The sequence below is a fragment of the Aspergillus tubingensis genome (genome assembly GCF_013340325.1).
Source record: "Aspergillus tubingensis WU-2223L DNA, scaffold_7, whole genome shotgun sequence".
NCBI lineage: Eukaryota > Fungi > Ascomycota > Eurotiomycetes > Eurotiales > Aspergillaceae > Aspergillus > Aspergillus tubingensis.
Window position 1 is genome coordinate 2,464,961 of NW_023336281.1, and position 20,007 is coordinate 2,484,967.

The 20,007-nt window shown below is 51.3% G+C and overlaps 5 protein-coding genes across 5 annotated transcripts; 2 read left to right on the plus strand and 3 right to left on the minus strand.

The window, feature by feature from the left end:
* Window positions 1-535: 535 nt before the first annotated feature.
* Window positions 536-3,696, minus strand: ysh1 (cleavage polyadenylation factor subunit YSH1; the record flags this gene model as incomplete). The annotated part of the gene is made up of 5 exons (XM_035500904.1): window positions 536-1,116; window positions 1,181-1,841; window positions 1,899-3,045; window positions 3,389-3,486; window positions 3,544-3,696. The coding sequence occupies 5 exons, from the start codon at window positions 3,694-3,696 to the stop codon at window positions 536-538; spliced, it is 2,640 nt and encodes an 879-aa protein (XP_035356797.1).
* A 732-nt stretch (window positions 3,697-4,428) lies between these two features.
* AtWU_05795 (uncharacterized protein) lies at window positions 4,429-6,208 on the plus strand (the record flags this gene model as incomplete). The annotated part of the gene is made up of 2 exons (XM_035500905.1): window positions 4,429-5,506; window positions 5,562-6,208. 2 exons carry the CDS (start codon window positions 4,429-4,431, stop codon window positions 6,206-6,208), a joined length of 1,725 nt encoding a protein of 574 aa, XP_035356798.1.
* Window positions 6,209-9,283: 3,075 nt separating this feature from the next.
* Window positions 9,284-11,587, plus strand: AtWU_05796 (putative protein kinase (Lkh1); the record flags this gene model as incomplete). Its single annotated transcript, XM_035500906.1, has 6 exons — window positions 9,284-10,135; window positions 10,198-10,276; window positions 10,330-10,677; window positions 10,733-11,195; window positions 11,244-11,331; window positions 11,390-11,587. 6 exons carry the CDS (start codon window positions 9,284-9,286, stop codon window positions 11,585-11,587), a joined length of 2,028 nt encoding a protein of 675 aa, XP_035356799.1.
* Window positions 11,588-14,013: 2,426 nt separating this feature from the next.
* Window positions 14,014-15,240, minus strand: AtWU_05797 (sideroflexin family transporter; the record flags this gene model as incomplete). The annotated part of the gene is made up of 4 exons (XM_035500907.1): window positions 14,014-14,694; window positions 14,767-14,861; window positions 14,939-15,072; window positions 15,137-15,240. 4 exons carry the CDS (start codon window positions 15,238-15,240, stop codon window positions 14,014-14,016), a joined length of 1,014 nt encoding a protein of 337 aa, XP_035356800.1.
* Window positions 15,241-15,929: 689 nt separating this feature from the next.
* Window positions 15,930-18,588, minus strand: AtWU_05798 (PHD finger domain protein; the record flags this gene model as incomplete). The annotated part of the gene is made up of 3 exons (XM_035500908.1): window positions 15,930-16,119; window positions 16,169-18,256; window positions 18,563-18,588. 3 exons carry the CDS (start codon window positions 18,586-18,588, stop codon window positions 15,930-15,932), a joined length of 2,304 nt encoding a protein of 767 aa, XP_035356801.1.
* Window positions 18,589-20,007: the final 1,419 nt, after the last annotated feature.

A 20,007-nucleotide genomic window follows, 5' to 3' on the forward strand; every position in this document is an offset into this window, starting at 1 on the left:
AATCAAAGAATTATCAGCCAAGGACACGCGAAAGCCCACGAGGGCGCTTTCTTATACCGGGAGGAAGGCCGCTAGGAACCGACGTATTAGAAGCGCGATTTGACACGTTCCTACATGCCTTGAAAGCAGCCGAGTACCCCGGAAACTACTTACCTCGATTTGATGTCTCCCGAGTATCATCAGTTCAAGGAACTCCGATCAGCGTACAGAGAATTCTGTGCGGCGACCTAAAGCGCACCGGGTACTCTGTTGGACGCTTTTGCTTTTTGCTCGAACTCTTCTTCTCATATCCCATACCAATGGCTTCAGCAGCACACATTTCCTAGCAGCAATGTTGACTACCCGCACAAATCCACACCTGACCCATCATTAAGCAGCATTTAAGCAGCAGCAGCAGGAGGAGGAGGAGTATAACTCATATACCCTATATAGCCGGCCTTTACTAAATTAAGGTACTGGCTGGGAGGAAATAGTCACTATTTCAAGTGGAACATATCAAAAGCTTATAGTTACATACACCAATTACAGATTCATATCACGCTTTAGCCTCAATCGCTGTCGCCTTCAATCCCGTAGAAGCATCCTGATCTTTGCTTTCTCCATTTGCGGCCACCACTGTAGCAGGCGCAGGTCCCTCTGCCCACATGCTCGCCACGGTTTCCACGGCTCGTTCGACAACGACGCGCACCCGATCCCTTAGCGCAGGGTTGGCGCACTCCACTTCCAAATCTTCCAGCCATATCCGGGCGATGTGCTTGTCAACCTTGATTTCGAGTCCGGGGAATGGAATACCTAGTGCGTGGAGACGAGAGATCTCGGCTGCTTCTAGCTCTGTTAGGTCGTCTTCTTCTTCCTCTTCCTCCTCTTCTTCTTCCTTCACAGGGGTCGACTTGTCGTCGGAGTCAACTTTGTCGGTGGTGCCATTGGTGATACTATTAGGGGGTAGGCGTGGGCGCTCGATGGCTGTGATCTCGGAGCCGAATTGTGCTTGGAGCATCATGAGGAGACGTCGGAAACGCTCTTCTGGTCCGACGTTGGAGTGGGGATTGAGAATTTGGTGGGCGTGGTCATCGTCGTGATGGTGGTGGTGATGGTGATGCTTGTGCTTTGCGGATTCTGTATGATTTGTAGTTAGTAGGATGGTTCTTCATAGGCATTATTATGGGTGGTTGCCACTTACGTTTCACTGACGCAGGGCTGCTCTCAACAGTCAGGAGGACCGCCATGACTGCATCAGCAACTCCGTCGTTCATCATGTTTCCTTCCCATTCAAGTTCGACTTCGCGAGTGCGAGGATAGTATCGGATGAGCACGCAACCCATGACCAGGTAGGTTTGCGTATCTCCCATGGGGATTTCTTCATCGGCGGCTTCCTCCTTGAGTTTGTCTCCGTTGGCTTTGTCGGATTCGTCTTCCTGTCCCTTCTTGACAACTTCCTGCTGTGGCTTGCCGACTTCTTCAATGGCACCAAAGGTACCTTCAAGAGCCCACTTGATTAGGTCCATGCTTGCAGAGCTTAACGTAATATGCTGCTTGCATGTAATGGCGGTTGTGGTCAAACCAGCATACTCGCGGAGATCGTCGGGTGCCATCAATGATAAGTTGAAGCCATTTTGGACAAGGACGCCGGACATGAGCTGGCCATCGTCTTGCTCCGAAGGAGGCGCGATCTGAGCCAATTTACCCACTACCTTTGCGATCTTGTCCTTCTTGAACGGGATACGAACTTCTTCGCAGTTACCCGGCGTGTATACCTTGACTTTGACGGTCTTCTCGGCGTTGAGACTGAGCAGCTTCGACTTGAGTCGCATCATTTGGTGCTTTTCACCGTGGACAAGAATCTAAGGAGAATGAGTAATCCAAACATATTGTGACGGAAAGTAAACGGGGCTACATACCACAACAGGTGCAGAGACTTCCTCAATGAAATTTCTGTTCTCAACTCCATCTACATGGGCTGCGAAACTGACCTCATCCACTGTACATCTTCTGGGAATCATAACCTTCTGCTCTTCTTCATTTCCGGCAGCCATGCCTCGCCTCACCAATCCCGTTGTTGCTCTTGACATGACCGCAGGGATTTGCTCCGGTTCGTTCAGGATCTGCTTGGCCATCGTGCCCTCAACACTGTAGCCTGTCATGACCACACCATTGCGTTCGTTCGGGGCCCACCGCTCCAGAAGCTCCCTACTGGTTCCTGTCTGGAGCATACCTGGGGAAGCCAGCATAACACATCCCCCTACATCATCGAAACGTTCCAGGCTGCGCAAACTTCTGACGAATCTGAAGTCCCAGGGCCCTGCACTGACACTCTTGTCACCACTAGCTTCCGCTTCCGCCATACGCTGACGGAAGAGTCGCTTAATGTTGTCGTTCATTGCACCTATATATGTTTGATACACGACCATACATCTGCGAGCCGTATTTCCGATATAGTAGATAGGTATCTTCTGAAGTTCGGGATGTGTCTCCCAATATTCATCCAGAATGAGCAACAACTCTTGTGCGCGACCCAGGGCAAACACCGGCATTAAGACCCTGCCTCCGCGATTCAGGACTCCGGTAATGGCTTTCATAAGGGCGGCTTCACGTTCCAGGCGGGGGGGATTGGAGGAGATGCCGAACGTCGATTCTGTGATAAGCACGTCGATTTTCACACCTTTGGGAACTTCGGCTGGGATCAAGTGTCTGTCTTCTTCACGAGAGTAGTCACCGGTAAAGAGAATGTTGAGGCCGGCGATTGAAATTAGGAACATTGCCGCACCAAGGACGTGGCCAGCAGGGAAGGGAGTAATGCGAATGCTATTGATGGTGTGCGTTGTGTTAAAGTCGATCGTCTCGATCAAGGGAAGCGTAGATAAATGGTCCTGCTCGGTATACAGAGTGGTGCGTTGATCCGAAGACGAGGCCGTGCTGCTCACACGCACATTGTCCTGAATCAACCATTTGTAGATGGCTTTGGTGGCGTGTGTCATGAATACACGGCCCTTGAAATTGGTCTTGCTGAGCACATAGGGGAGCGCGGAGGAATGATCAACATGGAAACTATGGGTTAAGTAGAGTATCTATCAGCCGACTGTCCGATTCAGATGGTCGAGCAAGAATGAAATTGCAATGATGTAGCAGAGGCTGCGTTAAAAGGCACGGATACAGAGATACAACGCAAAGACCAAGATGAATAACTAGCATATATTGTATTGTGTCTCTCAGTACATGAGCAGATGCAATTGCTATGATGGCAGAGAAGAACCCTGCCACCATGCTGGGAAACCAAGGAGGTATGTGGTGTGGGATGCAATCCACGGCCATGAACAATCCCCGCATGCTCGGGGGCAACGGTGTAGGAAGGGTGACTAGGGGAACGCAAAAGAGAGACTGTCCCACATACTGGCTGATCAAAAGAATATCTACCGTGCTGAGGTCAAATTCGTCGAAGAAGGGCAGGGCTGAGAAGCCTTCTTTCGCAGGATGCATACCAGCGTCAAGCTAATGAAACCACAGTCAGTAAACAGTAGTTACAGCATTGGGTTGCGAATGACACACCATCACTGTTTTGCCTTTATACTGGATTATGTGACATGATCGCCCGACTTCATTTCCACCTCCTAGACAATAGAAAGCCAATTCATCCGTTGGATCGGCCGGCTCGTCATCCACCGCGGCATTTAAGGCCGACGCCTTTCGCTTTGTGGCCATGATTGGGAGTTTCGGATAAGCTACAGGTAGCGATGCAGAACTGATGAGAGTATGCAGCAGGCCAGTACAGATGCGACGGCGTCAATAGTAGGTGATGGTGTTCCTGGAAGTGCCGATATTCCTAAACTAGCTGCCTCTGCTCCGTAGGATGTCAGTTGACGCGGGATTGATTGCCCATGACATGTACTGCACAGAACCTGATCTAAATCTGCAGGAGTGTAAACAGTCAGTGCAGCGTCCACCACAGTAGTATCTTGAGCAACAGGCAAAGTGTGTTATATCTTCTGCATTTCCTGCAACTGGGCGCATTAAAGACACGGAAAGTCGCGAAACCAAGAAGCGCAAGGTCCAACATGGCGCGGACTTACCTAAGCCAGCCACGTGATGCTCCCGGCCGGATCGCCGCAACAGCAAACCTCGTCGGTGCGAAGCTCCCCTTCGCCGTTCGCGAGAGTAACACCGATAAACCCCGTCGACCTTCTTCCCTCCCTCCGGTGCTCGCTTCTTCACCAAGACTCCCTGTTCGATCTCTCTACGCCATTCATATCTTGCTTGCGATGACCTGAGATGGTCTCACTTGGTGGTGGAGGCGGTTAAAGTAGTCCGCCTGGTTTTCCTACATACATACAACGCGAAACACCTTCCCTTCTAGCGTCCAGCGCAACCGTGACTCGGTCTTGCCTTTAATTCTTCGAGTTGGAATTTTCATCGAAGTCACAACATCCATTCACCATGGCGCAACCCCAGCAACAACACTTGACGCAGTCATTCTCCCCACCGGGTTCCTCACCTTCACCTGGTGCCCCGTCGCCTGTAAACGGTGGTGTCCCTCCACCTCTCAAGCGCCAACATCTTTCACCTCTCCCTCAGTCCCAGTCTCCTTACGCCTCACCTAGCTTCGGGACCTTACAACTACCGCAACACCAGCCGGCTCCCATGACTGCACCGACCATGAATATGAACGGCGTCCCCCAGACTCCCGCTCCTCCGCCTCCACCTCCAGGCGCGATGGGACCCCCTTCTCGACCGGCAGACAAGGCTACCGATGCTGCCGAGCTCACAGATGTGCTAGCATCATCAGGAATTGATGTGCGGGAAGAGGAGGCGTACCTGACAAGCAGTTACTCTGGTCCTCCGGTGCAGGCTCAACAACCACCTCGCCCTCAACAGCCACAGATTCCGCAGCAACAACCTCAACAACCGGTGCCACCTGCTGTGAATACTTCGTTCACATCACAAGCGTCGACGACTGGGAGCGTTCCTACGACTCCTAGTTTTGAACAACCCTCCCCATATAAGCCGGCGACGACGCAGGATTCCTTCTACAGGGAGCCGTCGACGCAGCCTCCTGCGCCCTTCAAGGATCCTAACGAGCCGACCCGCGAAGACACTGAGGCAGCTCGGCGCGCACAGTATACTTTACAAGACTCTTTCTTGTGGACCAAGGTTTTGGAGCAGAGGCTGCAGAAACGTGGATTCGAACTCGGAGTCCGTATACCGGCAGAAGGATTGTATCATCCCGTACCCGGTCGCCAACAGCCTATTGAAGTCACTGGACCAGATGGATCATCGATCATACGTTCCGGGCAGACAATTTTGAACCAGACCGGTGCACCTCTATTGGACATTCTCAGCTTAATGTCTATCGCATGTGAGGAGCGGTTGCGAACGGTGGTCGATTATTCTTCAACACTGGCTCGCAGTCGACGCGCACACTCACATGGGGTTGTCCCCACTGAGTGGAAGGACGTTGCTACTTCGGCTAATGCTGTCAATGGGAGGGTGGAAAATCCTAGCACACCACTCAAGCGTTTGTTTACCCCGAGGCTTCAAGAAGTGTTCTAGACTAATCGGTTGGCATATAGGCCCACATTCAGCAATCGAATCGCAGGGTACCAAACCACTGTCGGAGAAGTATCGCCTGCTTATGGATAAGGACAATTCCAGCGAAGAGGCGCGTGCTGCGAAACGTACCAAGCGCAGCGCAAATGCCATCCTTGGAGAAGGGGGAGCGAGCCGATCAGAATCTGTGGATATCCCTGGCTCCGGCGCCTCCACACCGATCGGAGAGAGAGCCCCTAGCATCGATAAGAAGGGAATGTCGAAGAAGGAGGCCAAAAAGCTCATGGATGCCAAGGCCAGCGAGGCTCAGCAACATCAGCAGTCAGTAGAGACCGCGCGCTTGGCTACTAACAGCATGCTATCTGGTCGCATGTTTGGAAGCAAAAAAACGTACTCGTGGTTAAATCGTGGTGCAGCAGCTGGCAGTGGATTTTCAACGCCGTCCCGGGTCAACACCGCCACGCCGCCTGCAAGCGCGGACAAACCCGGACGTTCCGGTGAGCCAGCCGCCGTGCCTGCAAAACGTCTGGGAACATGGCGAGAAGACAAAGATAAAGGTGCCGGCATCCAGGTTCGGGATGTTCTATTCATGCTGGAGCTGGATGGCAGAGGCCCCCGACACGTACAAAAGGCCTATTCGAAAGATGTGAAGGAGGATCGAGCGGACTAAGATTACCTAGCATGTGTCGCTTCAGCGGTTTGTAATTCCGTTTTGGGTTCCGTGCTGTGACTGCGCAGGATCGTGGTTACTTGGCAAGGTTGCATACTCCGCAGTGCTCGCAGTTGGTGTTCTTATCATTCATTGTATGTGCATTTGCCCATTCTTTTCGCATCCGATTGTGAGGCCCCGGACTATTGTCTGAGTAATACTCAAGCCCCCGATTCTCTTCCGTTCTTCCAAGCTTACTACCCCCTGTTTAATTGTCCCGGGTCTCTGCCCGATATTTCATGTGGATGTATTACTTTTCTTATGCCCGTGTGTTACGGAGGGGAATCAGGGTTTTGCTATTGCAATCCGCTTGCTCTATCTCCTAACTGACGGCAGTGAGCAGCAAACGCCAGTCTATGGGGATTGTGGATATTGTCGGACAGTTCAGTGACGTGTTGTCTGGAAGACGACAATTTGACGCCCCGATGATATTTGGCTTTGCCAGTGTGCCACGGGGAGAAGAGAGCAAAACAAAAGAAATGAAAGAAACGACATGGATAGACTCCGTCTCTCCGTGTATCGACTCGGTCACTGCATTTCATACGTTTGAAATGATATGACACATTTGCCTAGCAGACTGGCCGTCTTCTATCCCTTCGTTCCCTACTATTTCCCGCGTAGTTGTAGTTTGTTTCGTACCTGAGGCCATTTGTACTGCATGCCAAGCCCGAGGTTTCCCAGAGCAGTTTAGGGTTGACGCTAGATCGTTCGGGGCATCGGGTGGGACCAAACACGCAAGTCTCTTTCAGCCGGAACAACTACTGAATCTGACTTCATCGTTTGCCCGGGGAAAGTTGCCAATCAGCTTGTCCACCAGACTTTCAGCCATCGGTCCAGTCACACTCGGATCATCGCCCTCTCATCCCTACGATTGATCCCTTTTTTTCTGCAGACGAGAGCAGCAAAGTGGGGTTCCCCAAGAGCATGATCAACTCAGCGGGGGAGGGTACCACCCCCAACTTCAAAAACAAGAGGATCAACTTCGGGGGAATGATGTCAGAGATCAGGGACTAAAGAATTGGGACGAAGGGAGCACAAGGCCGAAAAGCGGAGATTCGCCGCCCCCAAATCCAATCAAACGCCTCCGCGGCGTCATCATCCAGAGCATCGTTCTTTCGGGTTATTATTAAACCTTCTCCCAGGGCAAATTGGCGGTACGAGGCATCTCTTCTCACTACTGCAAACGAGTTAGTTCTCTTAGTTTTACTTCCCACCAGGTGGAAAAACGCATGTCATGCAGCAGCCCTCTCCGGTCGTCTGAAGGTGCCCGAAACGCAACAGCAGCCACGACGACATATTGCCACCAGACCATCACCACTAACTACTACGAAGTAGACTAACACTGCACGGTGAAGACCGCAGACGAGTAGAGCGATGACAAGAAAGGCCGGTTGAACACATCTACAATGCCACCCATACCTTATCACCATGATCATCCCTCTTTCTTACCTGACCATTTGGGTCTCGCAGGGTAATTGGTAACGTGTTTCATATCTGACATTTCGGTTCGCGGAAGAAAGGACCTCAACCGGTGGATGTCATCCAGAGCTTGGAAGCCTAGACTCGCCTCAAACTCCGGCGCTATGTTTTGCCTCCGGGGCTGGTTGGGTTAGATGAGCCTTGCGATCTGCGCCTACAAAAACCGTGCCAGATCGTTGTTTGGGATTGGAATTACTATTATTGATAATCGCGATTGCCCTTTCATGGGCTATTGCCGCATAGAGAAAAGGGGGAATTGCCAAAGTGCAAGCAAGACACCCGACATCGAAGACGGTGTCCAGCCGAAGAATAGGCTTCCTCGGAGGATTGATTGATCCAGAAGGCCCAATGACACCGACTGGAATGGAGGATGAAGAGGGCGAGTTGTATGTGTGTGTGTGTGTCTGTGTCGTAACCGAACAAACCTTCTGTGGTGGTGCTCGTGCGGCGAGGCGCCATCATCCACCATGACCCTTGAGACCGCCGTAATGGTGGAGAGGAGGTTCTGTTCGGTCTGTATTCTTTTTGGTCAGTAAATGCGGGCTGAAGGAATAAGTTCTGCACGCTGCCATTTTGATCTCCCCATCATAGAAGAAGATTTGTAGTTGTTATTGTCCGTCTTCTTTGTAGTGCTTGTTGCTGTAGGCCGAATTGTTTTAAAATCCAGGCAAGAATTGACGAGGATAAACTGGTCCTTACCAACTACTTACTTCTTGGGAAGGATCCCATTTTCACTTGCTCTCTGGGCGCTGGAATTTCCCGTTCCAGCGCAACTCAGTTTCTTTTCTGGAGTCCGTCTATCTGTCACCAGATCTCATCGCCTCTCCCATTTTCAAATTCCAGTCTTCGCGGAGCACCACCACCACCACTTCTTGCTTTTCTCCCCCTTTCATCGATGCTCACCATTCTTTGATAAACCCACCACCCCAAGCTGATGCTCTTCGACACTTCAATGATTTCTCCTTTGGCTCACCCGGTGACCCAATGAGTCTTCCTTCGTGAGCTCATCCGTACCGTACGAAGCGTTTCTCGGACGCCTGCTGGTTCCCCCGACCGACCGCCTCGCCATCCATCCATCCATCCATCCCTCCAGCCAGTGATCCCCACGCCTCTCGACTCGCTCTTCCTTTCCTTTGCCCGATAATATTCTCCTTGACTCTTCTTTTTATTTTTCTCTCTTGCAATCCTTTTCATCTTTTGATTCTTTTCTATACCCCCATCAATTTTCATTCCACTTTTTGCTGGAATCTCAACACGAGAATCCCCGGGTGTTCGAACCCTGCTCCCAGGTAGTTTCGCAGAGATTAGGATTACTACGAGGAACGACTGCCGCTTGTTACTACGACAATTCGGACGGCCGACGACCATCCGGCGACTGTGAATCTCCTCCCCTCCACCACCACCCTCTCTCTCTCCTTTCCTCTTTCTTCTCTTCCTCCTCTTCACGTCCTTATCTCCTTTCTCTTTTCCCTCCTTTCTCTTCCTTCCCCTCTCTCCTTCATCTAGCCGGAATCCGCCGTGAGGACATCCGGCTAGTATACACTTTTTCTTTGCATCATGTCCACCCCTTCCACGGCTACCGCGACGCATCCGCATCAGCAACACTACGGATACCCCCATCATCAACCCTACCAACCGAACGCATCCTATCCCACCACCTCCGCTGCAGCCACTTCTCGCCTCGCCCCCTCTTCATATCCCTATCCCGTTTCCGCCCCGACGCCTACTACCCTTCCTTTCGTGCAATCTCCGAAGCTTATGCCAACCGCACCCACCCCAACGACTACCACAACCACCAACACAACCACTGCCACCACAACAATGCCTCCAGCCCACAACGCTGTGAGCGCTGGCACAACAGCGCAGGGCACCCGGAGGAGGAAGCCCAACTGGGGCGAGTTCTATAAAAATGGGATTCCGAAGGAGGTGATTGTCATCGATGACACGCCCCCTCCCGAACAGTCCAAGGCCTCCTCGCGCAGTCTCGCGACAGCGTCCACCGTCACGGCAGCCAACGGCAACGCTCCTCAGCCGGCCGGGAAAAAACGGCGCACTGGCATCGAGTCTGCCTACGACGTCACGTATTATGATCGGCCGTCGTACTCAATCAATCCACAACACTATGGCGAGGAGTCATCGGCTGCCTCCCTGTCGACTGATCGGACAACCTCTCTGCACACCACGGCTCCTACATCTCTGTCCCAGGGAAGTTCGGGTGCCAGTAATGGGATCATTTACGAAGATGCCAATGTTGGCCAGAAACGCAAGCGCGTAACCACCCGCAAGTCCGCTCGCGATGAGCAAAAACGGCGGGAGTTGGAGAACGCAGGGGATGCGTTCTTGAGCTATGTCCCGCCGCCGAAGCCGCCCATCAAGGCAAAGGATGTTCCGGTACCTGTGGTCCGCGATGTATGTGATAAATCAACGCCCCATTTTCCTCTCTCTTTTCTTTCTTTGCTAACCAACTGTAGTATGCGAATCGAGGCGAAAAGTATGATGACGACGATGGCCATTATATTGTCAATCCTAACACTCCCTTGACTGAGCGATGTATGTGCTTCCTTCGTGGTCATTCAGATACGAGCGATGCTAACGTTTCGCAGACTCGATCATCAAACTCTTGGGGCAAGGTACCTTCGGAAAGGTGGTTGAAGCGTTTGACAAGCAGCGTAAGACCCGCTGTGCCGTCAAGATCATCCGCTCGATCCAAAAGTACCGGGATGCTTCGCGGATTGAACTTCGGGTGCTGTCCACACTGGCCTCCAATGACAAGCAGAACCGCAACAAGTGCATCCACCTGCGGGATTGTTTTGACTATCGCAATCACATCTGTATCGTGACGGATCTGCTGGGGCAAAGTGTCTTCGATTTTCTGAAGGGAAACGGCTTTGTGCCGTTCCCCAGCAGCCAGATTCAAAACTTCGCCCGACAGCTGTTCACCAGTGTAGCTTGTGAGTACTTTTGGCAATATGCCTATCACTGGGGATATCCAGCTGACATTCTCAGTCCTTCATGACCTCAATCTCATCCACACCGACCTTAAACCTGAAAACATCCTCCTCGTCAGCAACGCTTACCAAACGTTCACCTATAATCGCACCATCCCATCCTCTTCGCATGCCATTTCCCGGAGTGCACGTCAAAGACGTGTGCTATTGGACAGTGAGATCCGACTGATTGACTTTGGGTCAGCCACCTTTGATGATGAGTATCACTCGTCTGTGGTGTCCACTAGACACTATCGGGCCCCCGAGATCATTTTAAATCTGGGCTGGAGCTTCCCTTGCGACATTTGGAGTATCGGTTGCATCCTCGTGGAGTTCTTTACTGGGGATGCCCTTTTCCAGACGCATGACAACCTGGAGCACCTTGCCATGATGGAAGCTGTTATCGGCGACCGCATCGACACTAGACTAGTGAGGCAGGTGATGCAAGGCGGTCGCAGCGCAGGCCAAAACCAGGCCGCCAAGTAAGTTACATCGTGGTTACACCCGCCGAACTATGCTGACAGTCCCAGGTATTTCAACAGGAACAAGCTTGAATACCCGAACGATCAGACCACTCGTGCCTCACGAAAGTATGTGAGGGCAATGAAGCAGCTTCCGGTACGAGCCCCTTCCACTCACGGCCTAGAGCCGGATCAGGATTGCTAACCAGCCGCAGGATTTCATCCCGACCAACACCAAGTTCCATAAACTATTCCTCGATCTCCTTCAGCGGATATTCGTGTATGACCCGAAGAACCGCATCACGGCCAAGGAAGCGTTGAAGCACCAGTGGTTCAAGGAGTCCTTGGTGGATGACGGCACCGAAGCCCTACGGATTGGGGAGCAGCTGCAACGCACCACTCAGCGGCGTTGATTTTGACATCCTTCCGCTGGACACTTGTATCGGGTGTGATCTAGCTTCGCGCTAATATTGAGACGCTGCGGAGCCCTTCTATACCAAGAGGCTGGTACGTCGAGGTAAACCCTTCGACAGCCACCAGGCGTTAGCATGTATGGGTACAGCCACATTTGCGATAGAGGGATGTTATTTTTCTGTTTGGATACTACTTCTCAGGGATGGCCTGGCGATAGTGCTAGCCGATTGACGATAACTGGGTAATGGAACTGACGGAGGGTACATGGATGGGATATCCCGGAGTTGATGCCCGCAGTCGGGCAAGGTGTATGGGGTTTTGCATGCTTCATCGTGAACACAAGAAACCGTTGGTCGGGGCCTGACTACACCAGTCCCCGATGAGGACAAAAAAGCAGTACGACATATATTTGATCATCGGAGGGACATACCATTTTATATTTATGTGTTTTTTATACAGTCCGGGCGGCCTGGACTTGGGGCTTTGTGGGCTTATGGGATTTGTGTTGTGCTTCATCGTTTTTTTTATATCGTCTTTTTTCTTCTTGCAGCATCGTTCGATGTGATTTCTTCATACTCGGAACTTATTGACGTCTACGGGCGCTGGTGACATGACGATTTATCTCCTGCATAGCTTCGACTATGATTCTTGACCTTTTTGACTTGTTCTTCGACGCGGTAGAGCAGTACCCTCTGGTCTGTCTGTCTGTTTCCCTCGGATGGACCGAGGCGATGATGATGCATAGACGTGTGCATTGTGAACTACCACTCCTACCGATGTATATATATTATACCACTTGATACTACCTTACCTACTTACTTTTATGAGCTCGTTACGACTGATCAACGGACCCGGAGTTCTCTGGCGCTACCATCTACCATCTCATATACCAATACCAATACCAACCTTGATATGATGGACAATTTGAAGATCTTCCAATCAGCATTATGTTCACAGCCATCCCTACTGCTCATCATACCAGTACACACAACGATAGAATAAGACAGGTACGAAAATCCTATTCCCCTCCCAAATAACAGAATGGCTACTACAATACTAATCCATCCCTTTCCCACTACTACTACTATATCTCCCTTGAAGCCCTTCATCAACTCTAACTACAGTTACACTTTCCAATATCTCAACATTTCACTTCAAAATATCTTCCATCCCCACCACTCGCCAACTTACCTCCAACAAAAGCCTCCACAAAATACTCACCCTTATGCATGCACCCAACTGTTCCACTTTACAACTGAGTATCAAAACATTCAGCTACCACCACCATTCTGTTCATTCCTCCTCACAAGAAAACAAAAGTCGCCTTTTCTTCTCCAATATCAAAATGAATCAAACACTACAACTAGACTTCCCAATGACCTTCGCCTCCGTGATCCCATTATACGAACCACCTGAAAGACAAGATAGATGGAGGAATGTGGCTGGTGTGTATGTGTTATCGTTTACCTTCTTTGTACTTCAGTTGTCTATCCAAACTCTCTCATGGTCTCATGAACTATATATGAATTGACGAAATTCGACTTTGACGATATATATGACTGAATCGGAGTTTTGGGACTAAGGAGGTGAATCACAATTAACTCTAGATTTGCATGGTAGTTAGTACTACCGCTGACTCAATAAATAGTGTATTTGAAAGACTTAATGTCGTTATCATTGCGCGGGAGAATGTATGGGCGTTATTGAAAGACATCATTGCTAGTAGCCTTTCAGTGACCGGGGATGGGGTAAACCTACACATGCTATATATAGAAGATGTACCTGTATCAGTGCAGATGGTAGTCTATTCGATTAAGAGTCTTATGCATGCTTATCTTATAAGCTATGTAGCAAGTTCTGTTATATGATAAGCCTACAGTTAGACATTACTCTCAACACTTGATCATATGAAGATGAAATCAGTAGGTGAGAGTATTGCAACTATTGTACAAGTATCTTGTGATCATGGTATAGAAGAGTGTGTTCGGAATATATTCATGGCTTGGTTCTTGGTGAAACATTGCAGTACTACTACTTTATAGTGTATGATTATTTATACTTATAACTGTAAGTATGATACGCTTCAGGTTCAGGCTATACTGGTAGTACCCAGCACTACTACGTAACTTAAAGAGGTTATACTACTAGTAGTAGTAAGTAGATATATATTATATTTTCAGTTGATACCGAGAGAGTGATGACGTGCCAAGTAGTATATGCGTTGCACTTTTACTTGAATAGCAATTCCATTTAAAATGCTTTAGCTTCTCTCAAGACTAATGCTCACCCACAATAGTATATATGCAACCACACGATCTATCCACAAACGGTCTAACGATCTAAAAAAGCATTGTAAAGCACGATGACCCGAAGACAACAGCTATGAACAAACGCCCCCCCTTCCCAACCAAGGTAAACTTTTTATCTACATGCCCCGGTTAAACTCCACCTGACCATCCTTACCACCCTTCTCCCAGAACTCAGGCTCCAGAGTCGTCGCGCTAATAGCCTGTCTCTGGGGGAACGCACCCAGGGCCAACGGCAACGCAAACAGGGACGTCGCCAGGACCAATCCCAAGTTCAAGGGCATAATCATCCTAGGACGAGCCTTCAACCAAGCAGTCTTCTCCAACCGCACCAACACCAACGGCGGAACCACCATGATAGGAGTAGCATTCAGCACACGACTGATAGCCGTCTCGCCGACAGCAATGGTAGCCGCCTTCTTACTCTTGCCCAGACTCTGCACCGTCTCGCCAGACTCCTCGAGCTTCTTCTTCTCCACCTCCGACAGCACCGGGTACACATCAATACCCTGACGGATCTCCTCGCCGCGCATGAGGAACACGTTCAAAGCGCTGGCGCTAGAAACGGCGGCAAACGGCACAAGACGACCCAGGATGAGCTTCGCGTTGGGCGAGATGCCCTTAAGACGGGGCACAAGGGCGTTCAGACCCAGAGCGACGGAGCAGGAGGCCGACACGGCCATGAGGTAGGACTTGGCGATCTGGGGGACGGACAGCGGGGTGGACTTGTTGGCGTTCGCGTTGTTAATGGCAACATTGAGCGATTGGTTGGCGATTTGCCAGAGAAGAGTTCCGGTGGTCTTGGTTTATTGGTCAGGTTTGAAAATCCATGGTCGGGTTTAGAGGCTGGAGCGTGTCGGTGTGTAACTTACCTGCAGTCCCGGCGTAAGCATACCAGCTGTCACGACCAGATTGGACATAACGTAGCAGGACATGCGGAAGGGAAGGAAGACCGGCTCGCCAGTGTCTGTTGGTGTGTATGAGTATATGCTGTGTGGATTCTTTCCTCTCGAAGGATAGCTCATGGGGTAAGGTGGAACGCACCAGGGTGAAGGGTGGAATCAACCACCTTCTTCGCGCGCCACAGCTCCGGAGTCATATGCGGAAGATGGTTCTGCTTGTAGGAGGAGACCAGCTGCTTAGCCTGCTCCAGGCCGGATGAAGACACGAACATCATCCTGGAAGAATAGGCGTCAGCGAAAGTTCACACACTCATTCACATTGAGCGCATTTCCCACTTACCGCGGGTCGGAGAGGTCAGCCGCATGCCGCACGCGGCCCCAGTAGGTTGTCAGATCATATTGAGACCGAGGGAGGTCCCGGCTGCCGGGGAGGGAGGCGGACATCTGCAGAGACGAACGAAGGAGGGTCGCGAAGACAGGATGGACAGAGACACTTCAGGGAAAGGAGGAGGATCGGAGGAGTCATCGGCGCCACGGCGAAAATCATTGAGGCGGGACGACACACGTGCCTATCGCGGGCGGTGAGCCGATAAGCGTCAGGTCCACCAATCGGAGTGCGTCAATCTCCGATCTCGTCAGGAACGTCTCACCGCCTTGAAAGCGGTACGGTATTTCCGTTACCGAACGCTATATCGAAGTATGTACTGGTAGGAGTCAGGTCTACTCAGATTTACTTGTTGCTAATGTAGTACTTCATGGTAGTGGTTTCATTCGAGGTGGCGAACATATAAGAGTACAGGTATCACAAGTCTCTCGCCACACAATTAATAGAACAAATTAAAAACATCCAACATCCACAGGTGAGCAGTTACCGCTGGGATGTGATACATGACCGCCCGAAGCGGATAGAATGTACGTCGCAAGGAAATGGGGGTATGTCTAAGCTCTGGCACACAGATAAACAAAGGAAACCCGGTGGAAATAGGAAACGAAGGCGTAGGCCTGCTCACTGGCGAGCCATCAATGCAAAAAATAAACCCACCCGGGATGTAGGTCAAGTCGTACAAAAACTCGGTGCGAGAATGGTACACGAAGAAGGGAAGGACGCCAATCGGGCGCCATGGTCATTACATTCATCGAAATCGGTAGGATTTATGAGCTAAAGGCGAGGTGGGGGCATGTCCAGAAGCCCCGACAGGCACTCGGACCCGATGATTCTTTCGAGTGGGTGTCTGGGCGCAGAAGATGCACACATACACGGACGGCAGGTTGGCCCGCTCCAGTCCAACGCACTTGGTGTGTAACCAGTGACTGCATGATTCGCTGCTCATCAATCAGTAGCCATCCATAGACAGTTATTGCTATGGCTTACCATTGGATCATGAGGTGGCCACCATTGTCCATGGAATTGCAGACACACCGGGTCCCATTGCTCGGGTTGCTGAAGCGGTCGGTGACGGGGGTGGCTATGTCGGGGTCGGTCATGGTCGTGGGCGATGTATTCGTGGTTCGTGAGCTGAGGTCAAGCTCCGCACCGAATCGTGGCGGGGACGATCTGAGGTGAGCGAGAGAGCGAGCAGAACGGCTGATCCGCGACCCGTAGCTGACAGTGTGCGGACGAGGGATCCGACCTCTCTCTTGGAGGACCTTTCGGAGTGCATGCTGGGCATCACCACTGTCATCCTCGGGATCAGCAAAAGGCTCGCCTAGGGAACCGGCACTGAGGTATGATAGGTCTGAGTGGAGCGTTGCCAACTGCTTTTTCGGGGTGCGCTTCCAGTCATCCAAAGTAGGCTTGTACTGTGGTCGTCTGGAAGGCGCTCGACCGGCGTCAGCCCACGGGGATGCTCGTCCCGAGGATGACGCTGCCGTAGAGGTATAGGAACCCTTCGAATGGGGCCTTGAACCACAGTCACTACGAGCAATCGTCGCCCCACTGGCGTCGGAAAATGCAAATGAAGGGTTGCGGCTGGGGACAGTTGGGTATTCACAGTAGTCCACCGAGTCATACTCGCTTTCCGTGGTGGAGCCATCCAAGTCCATTCCTGTGAGGGGGTCCGTCAAACCGGTTGATGCCTCGGGCACAGGTTGCATTTCCGCCTTAGCTCTACCGTCTTTGCCTATCTTGAGGACTACGGACTGAGAGCGTCTGGGCAGACTAGCAGCCACTGAATTTGCCCTCGACAGCTGATGACGAATGGGCTTGATAGGAGAGGAGCGACCCTTGGAGGGACTCTTCCGGATTCCATTGCTGGAAGCCATCATACTCCCAGACCCCGGTCGGCTGGCAGACCCTGCAATAGCACTGTGCGTTAGGCTACGAGTCAAAGTCGGCCTCATCTGACGGGGGGTGTAGTCATCGTCATCATCATCCTCATAGACAGGGATATGGTGGTTGACGCTGCGAGCGCGGCGGAGCTCCTCTCTCTTGGACTCCTCCGTTTGGTGATGGTAGGGCTGGCGAGTCGGTCGGGAGAAGAGCCTCTTCTCAGGAGTCGGCTGCAGTCCACCAAATCGGCGTGCAGGGGAGCTCAGGAACAGTGCTGGATCCTCTGCTTTCGTGATAGGGCGGCGAGGGGAAGTGGAGAAAGGGGCAGGGAAGAGGGCGGCGTCGGTAGTGGTCACCCCCGAAGAGAGGTTATATGTACTACTATTATTGAAATCGGGGAGGTCCATGTTTCCTTCGATTATAGGCAACTGTGGGATGTGAGAATCCGGGGCGGTGGTGTGGTTGACATGGAAGGAGTCATTGGCATGAAGGTCAAACAAGTCAAGATTGTTACTGGCCGACAGGCCCATATTGCTCTCGTGCTGATTGAGATCATGGTCCCAGAATAGCCTTTGCTGTGGGAAGAATGAAGAGGCGCCGGAATCGATTGATCCTAGCTGGAATGGGTCTGAGGATGATTGAAGGTCTCCAAAGAGCCGTGGGGAAGCCCCCAGTAACCGACTGGGAGTTTCTAAATGACCGCCAATCATGCTAGAGGCGGACGGCCGTCGACCTGTACCAGTGGCCTCGTCAAGCCCCGTCACCTTCTTCCTCGAAGCACTGCTGGGAGGAGGGGTCTGAATTGTCGCAGCAGATTTGGCTGAATCTACTGTGCGAGGACCATCCTCTCCCACATGCCCATGTGGCCTGGACGGGCGACGTCTCTTGGCCGTATCAGTGTCCTGCTCCGCCGCTTTGCCATTCCGGGTATTGTCCTCAGTATCGGTCGGTCGGTCGGGGGCAGTATCCGGCAGCCGGAGAGGATTGATGGAAGGTGTGCTCAGCCCAAACTTCTGGGGCGTGCGGAGGAATTCCGGACTCGAGGCATAGGGGTCCGAAGTATCCCAGGTAACCCGGGGATCGAAGAAGCTGGATTCGAGTTTAGGGGTCTGGAAAGCGGAATCGCCAAAGATTGTGGTTGTCGGGGGAGTCCTCGTAGGAGTCTGAGGTTCACCGTTGGGATAGCTGAAGCTGAACGAGAAAGACGGCTCTGTCAGCATCATGTTGCACACTAGCTACCGCTGAAGGGTCGGAGCTCGGTAGGAGCTCCGCAACCCACACGATATACTGCCAGAGGAGACCAATGTGGGTGGAGGGTTTATGTGCATGTAGAGATAAAAGTCCGGAATTAAGCGGAAGACAGTGAAAAAGTGCAGTAACAAATGAGCAAGGAAACAGTATGAGGGAGAAATTGTAGCTAGTAAGGAGTGTGGTGATAGAGAGGGAGCCCCGCGTGTGCCGGTAATACAAGATGAGTAGGAAATTCAACCGACATACCTGTGAACCGGTTGATCCCAACTCATGTCAGCAACGTTGTGATCCCAGCAACCATACAATGCACAAGCTGCCAGGCAACCCTCTTGTAGGAAGTCCAGATATTTCGGGGGCCGTCAGGAATGTTGGAGGAGAGGGGTTGGTTCGGTAGGGATCGCTGTGCCGACGAATGTGAGCCTCCTCCACAGGGTCATTGAAGCCAAGCTAGTTCGGACTGGAGTTGTAGGTTCGGACACAAGAGTGTTTGACCCTTCGAAGGAAAGGTTGGGGTTGGACGAAGGGAGGACGACGCTAGCACATAGTCCTATCGCCGGTCTGAAGGACGGGAGGTCACCGGGGCTGGTAATCTGGAGAAGGGGACAAAGAAAAAGGTAGAGAGGGAGGAAAGAGGAGGAGTCGAGAGGGGAGGGAGATAGAGAGGATGGACTCAGACCAGGCAGGCTGGGGGTTCGAGGGATTGAAGGTTGGGTTAGGTTGGTTAGTATGGAAGGTTCCAAGAACGACAGAGCTCTCCTGAACAAAGGGAGGAGCGGAATGCGTTTAGATTAGGACGCTGTGTCTTTGATGCTTCCCTCTTTTGTTTTGGCCGAACCTTGCCCTTCAAACAGGAGTGAACAGGCAAAAGTGAAAAAAGAAAAGGGAGACCAGGAGAAGAATCAACCGGCTCGCTGTGAAGGAGGAAGAAAAAAAAAGAGACAGAGGAAGAGAAGAAAGTAAGAAGCGAAGCCGAATGGGAAATTTTGTGTTTTCGTTTTCCTCTGTTTGTAATTTGGTAATAAGTTGACAGTTTTTTTGCCCTCTTTTTTCCTTTTTACTTACATCCGCAGATCCACCAGCTGGGGACTTTTTTTTTTATGAACTGCTACGTTCCCTGGGAGGGTCAAGGTCCGGTTTTGCTGCAACCAGGACTTGGTACCTTCAATTGCTGGTGACAAATGAGGCTGCTCCAAATTATCGTCTTTGATCCTGCCATCTTAATTCCCCCGCCATTATTATAGTGTTTGTTATAGTATTCTAGTATTCATCTAGTCCTTGGTCATCGAGTTCCCTCTCGAATCATCATCAAACTAATTAACCAACCAACTAACTCTGCCTTTCCTCCCGATCGTCCTCCACTTTTGGCTGGTGGAGCTACGGGCCTTGGGTGAGATGAACTGGGACCGCTGCACACGACCGACACCTTGACCTTCCCGCTGCGAAGGGGGAGCCTTTCATGACGCACCGGATGGGTACAAAAAGTGAATGGATTGTAACATAGAATAATAACCTTTGCTATTTTCTTACTTCCTCTTATGAAACAGAGCATGAGGTGATTACTACTAATCATCATGCTTTGGTGGTTCTATCAGATTCCAATGGTTCTGGTTCCGAGAATAGTGAACTATCACACTACTCTTTAGTAGTTTACTGTGTACCTCGGATGGGATAGTCAGCTAGTAGTGACTTAA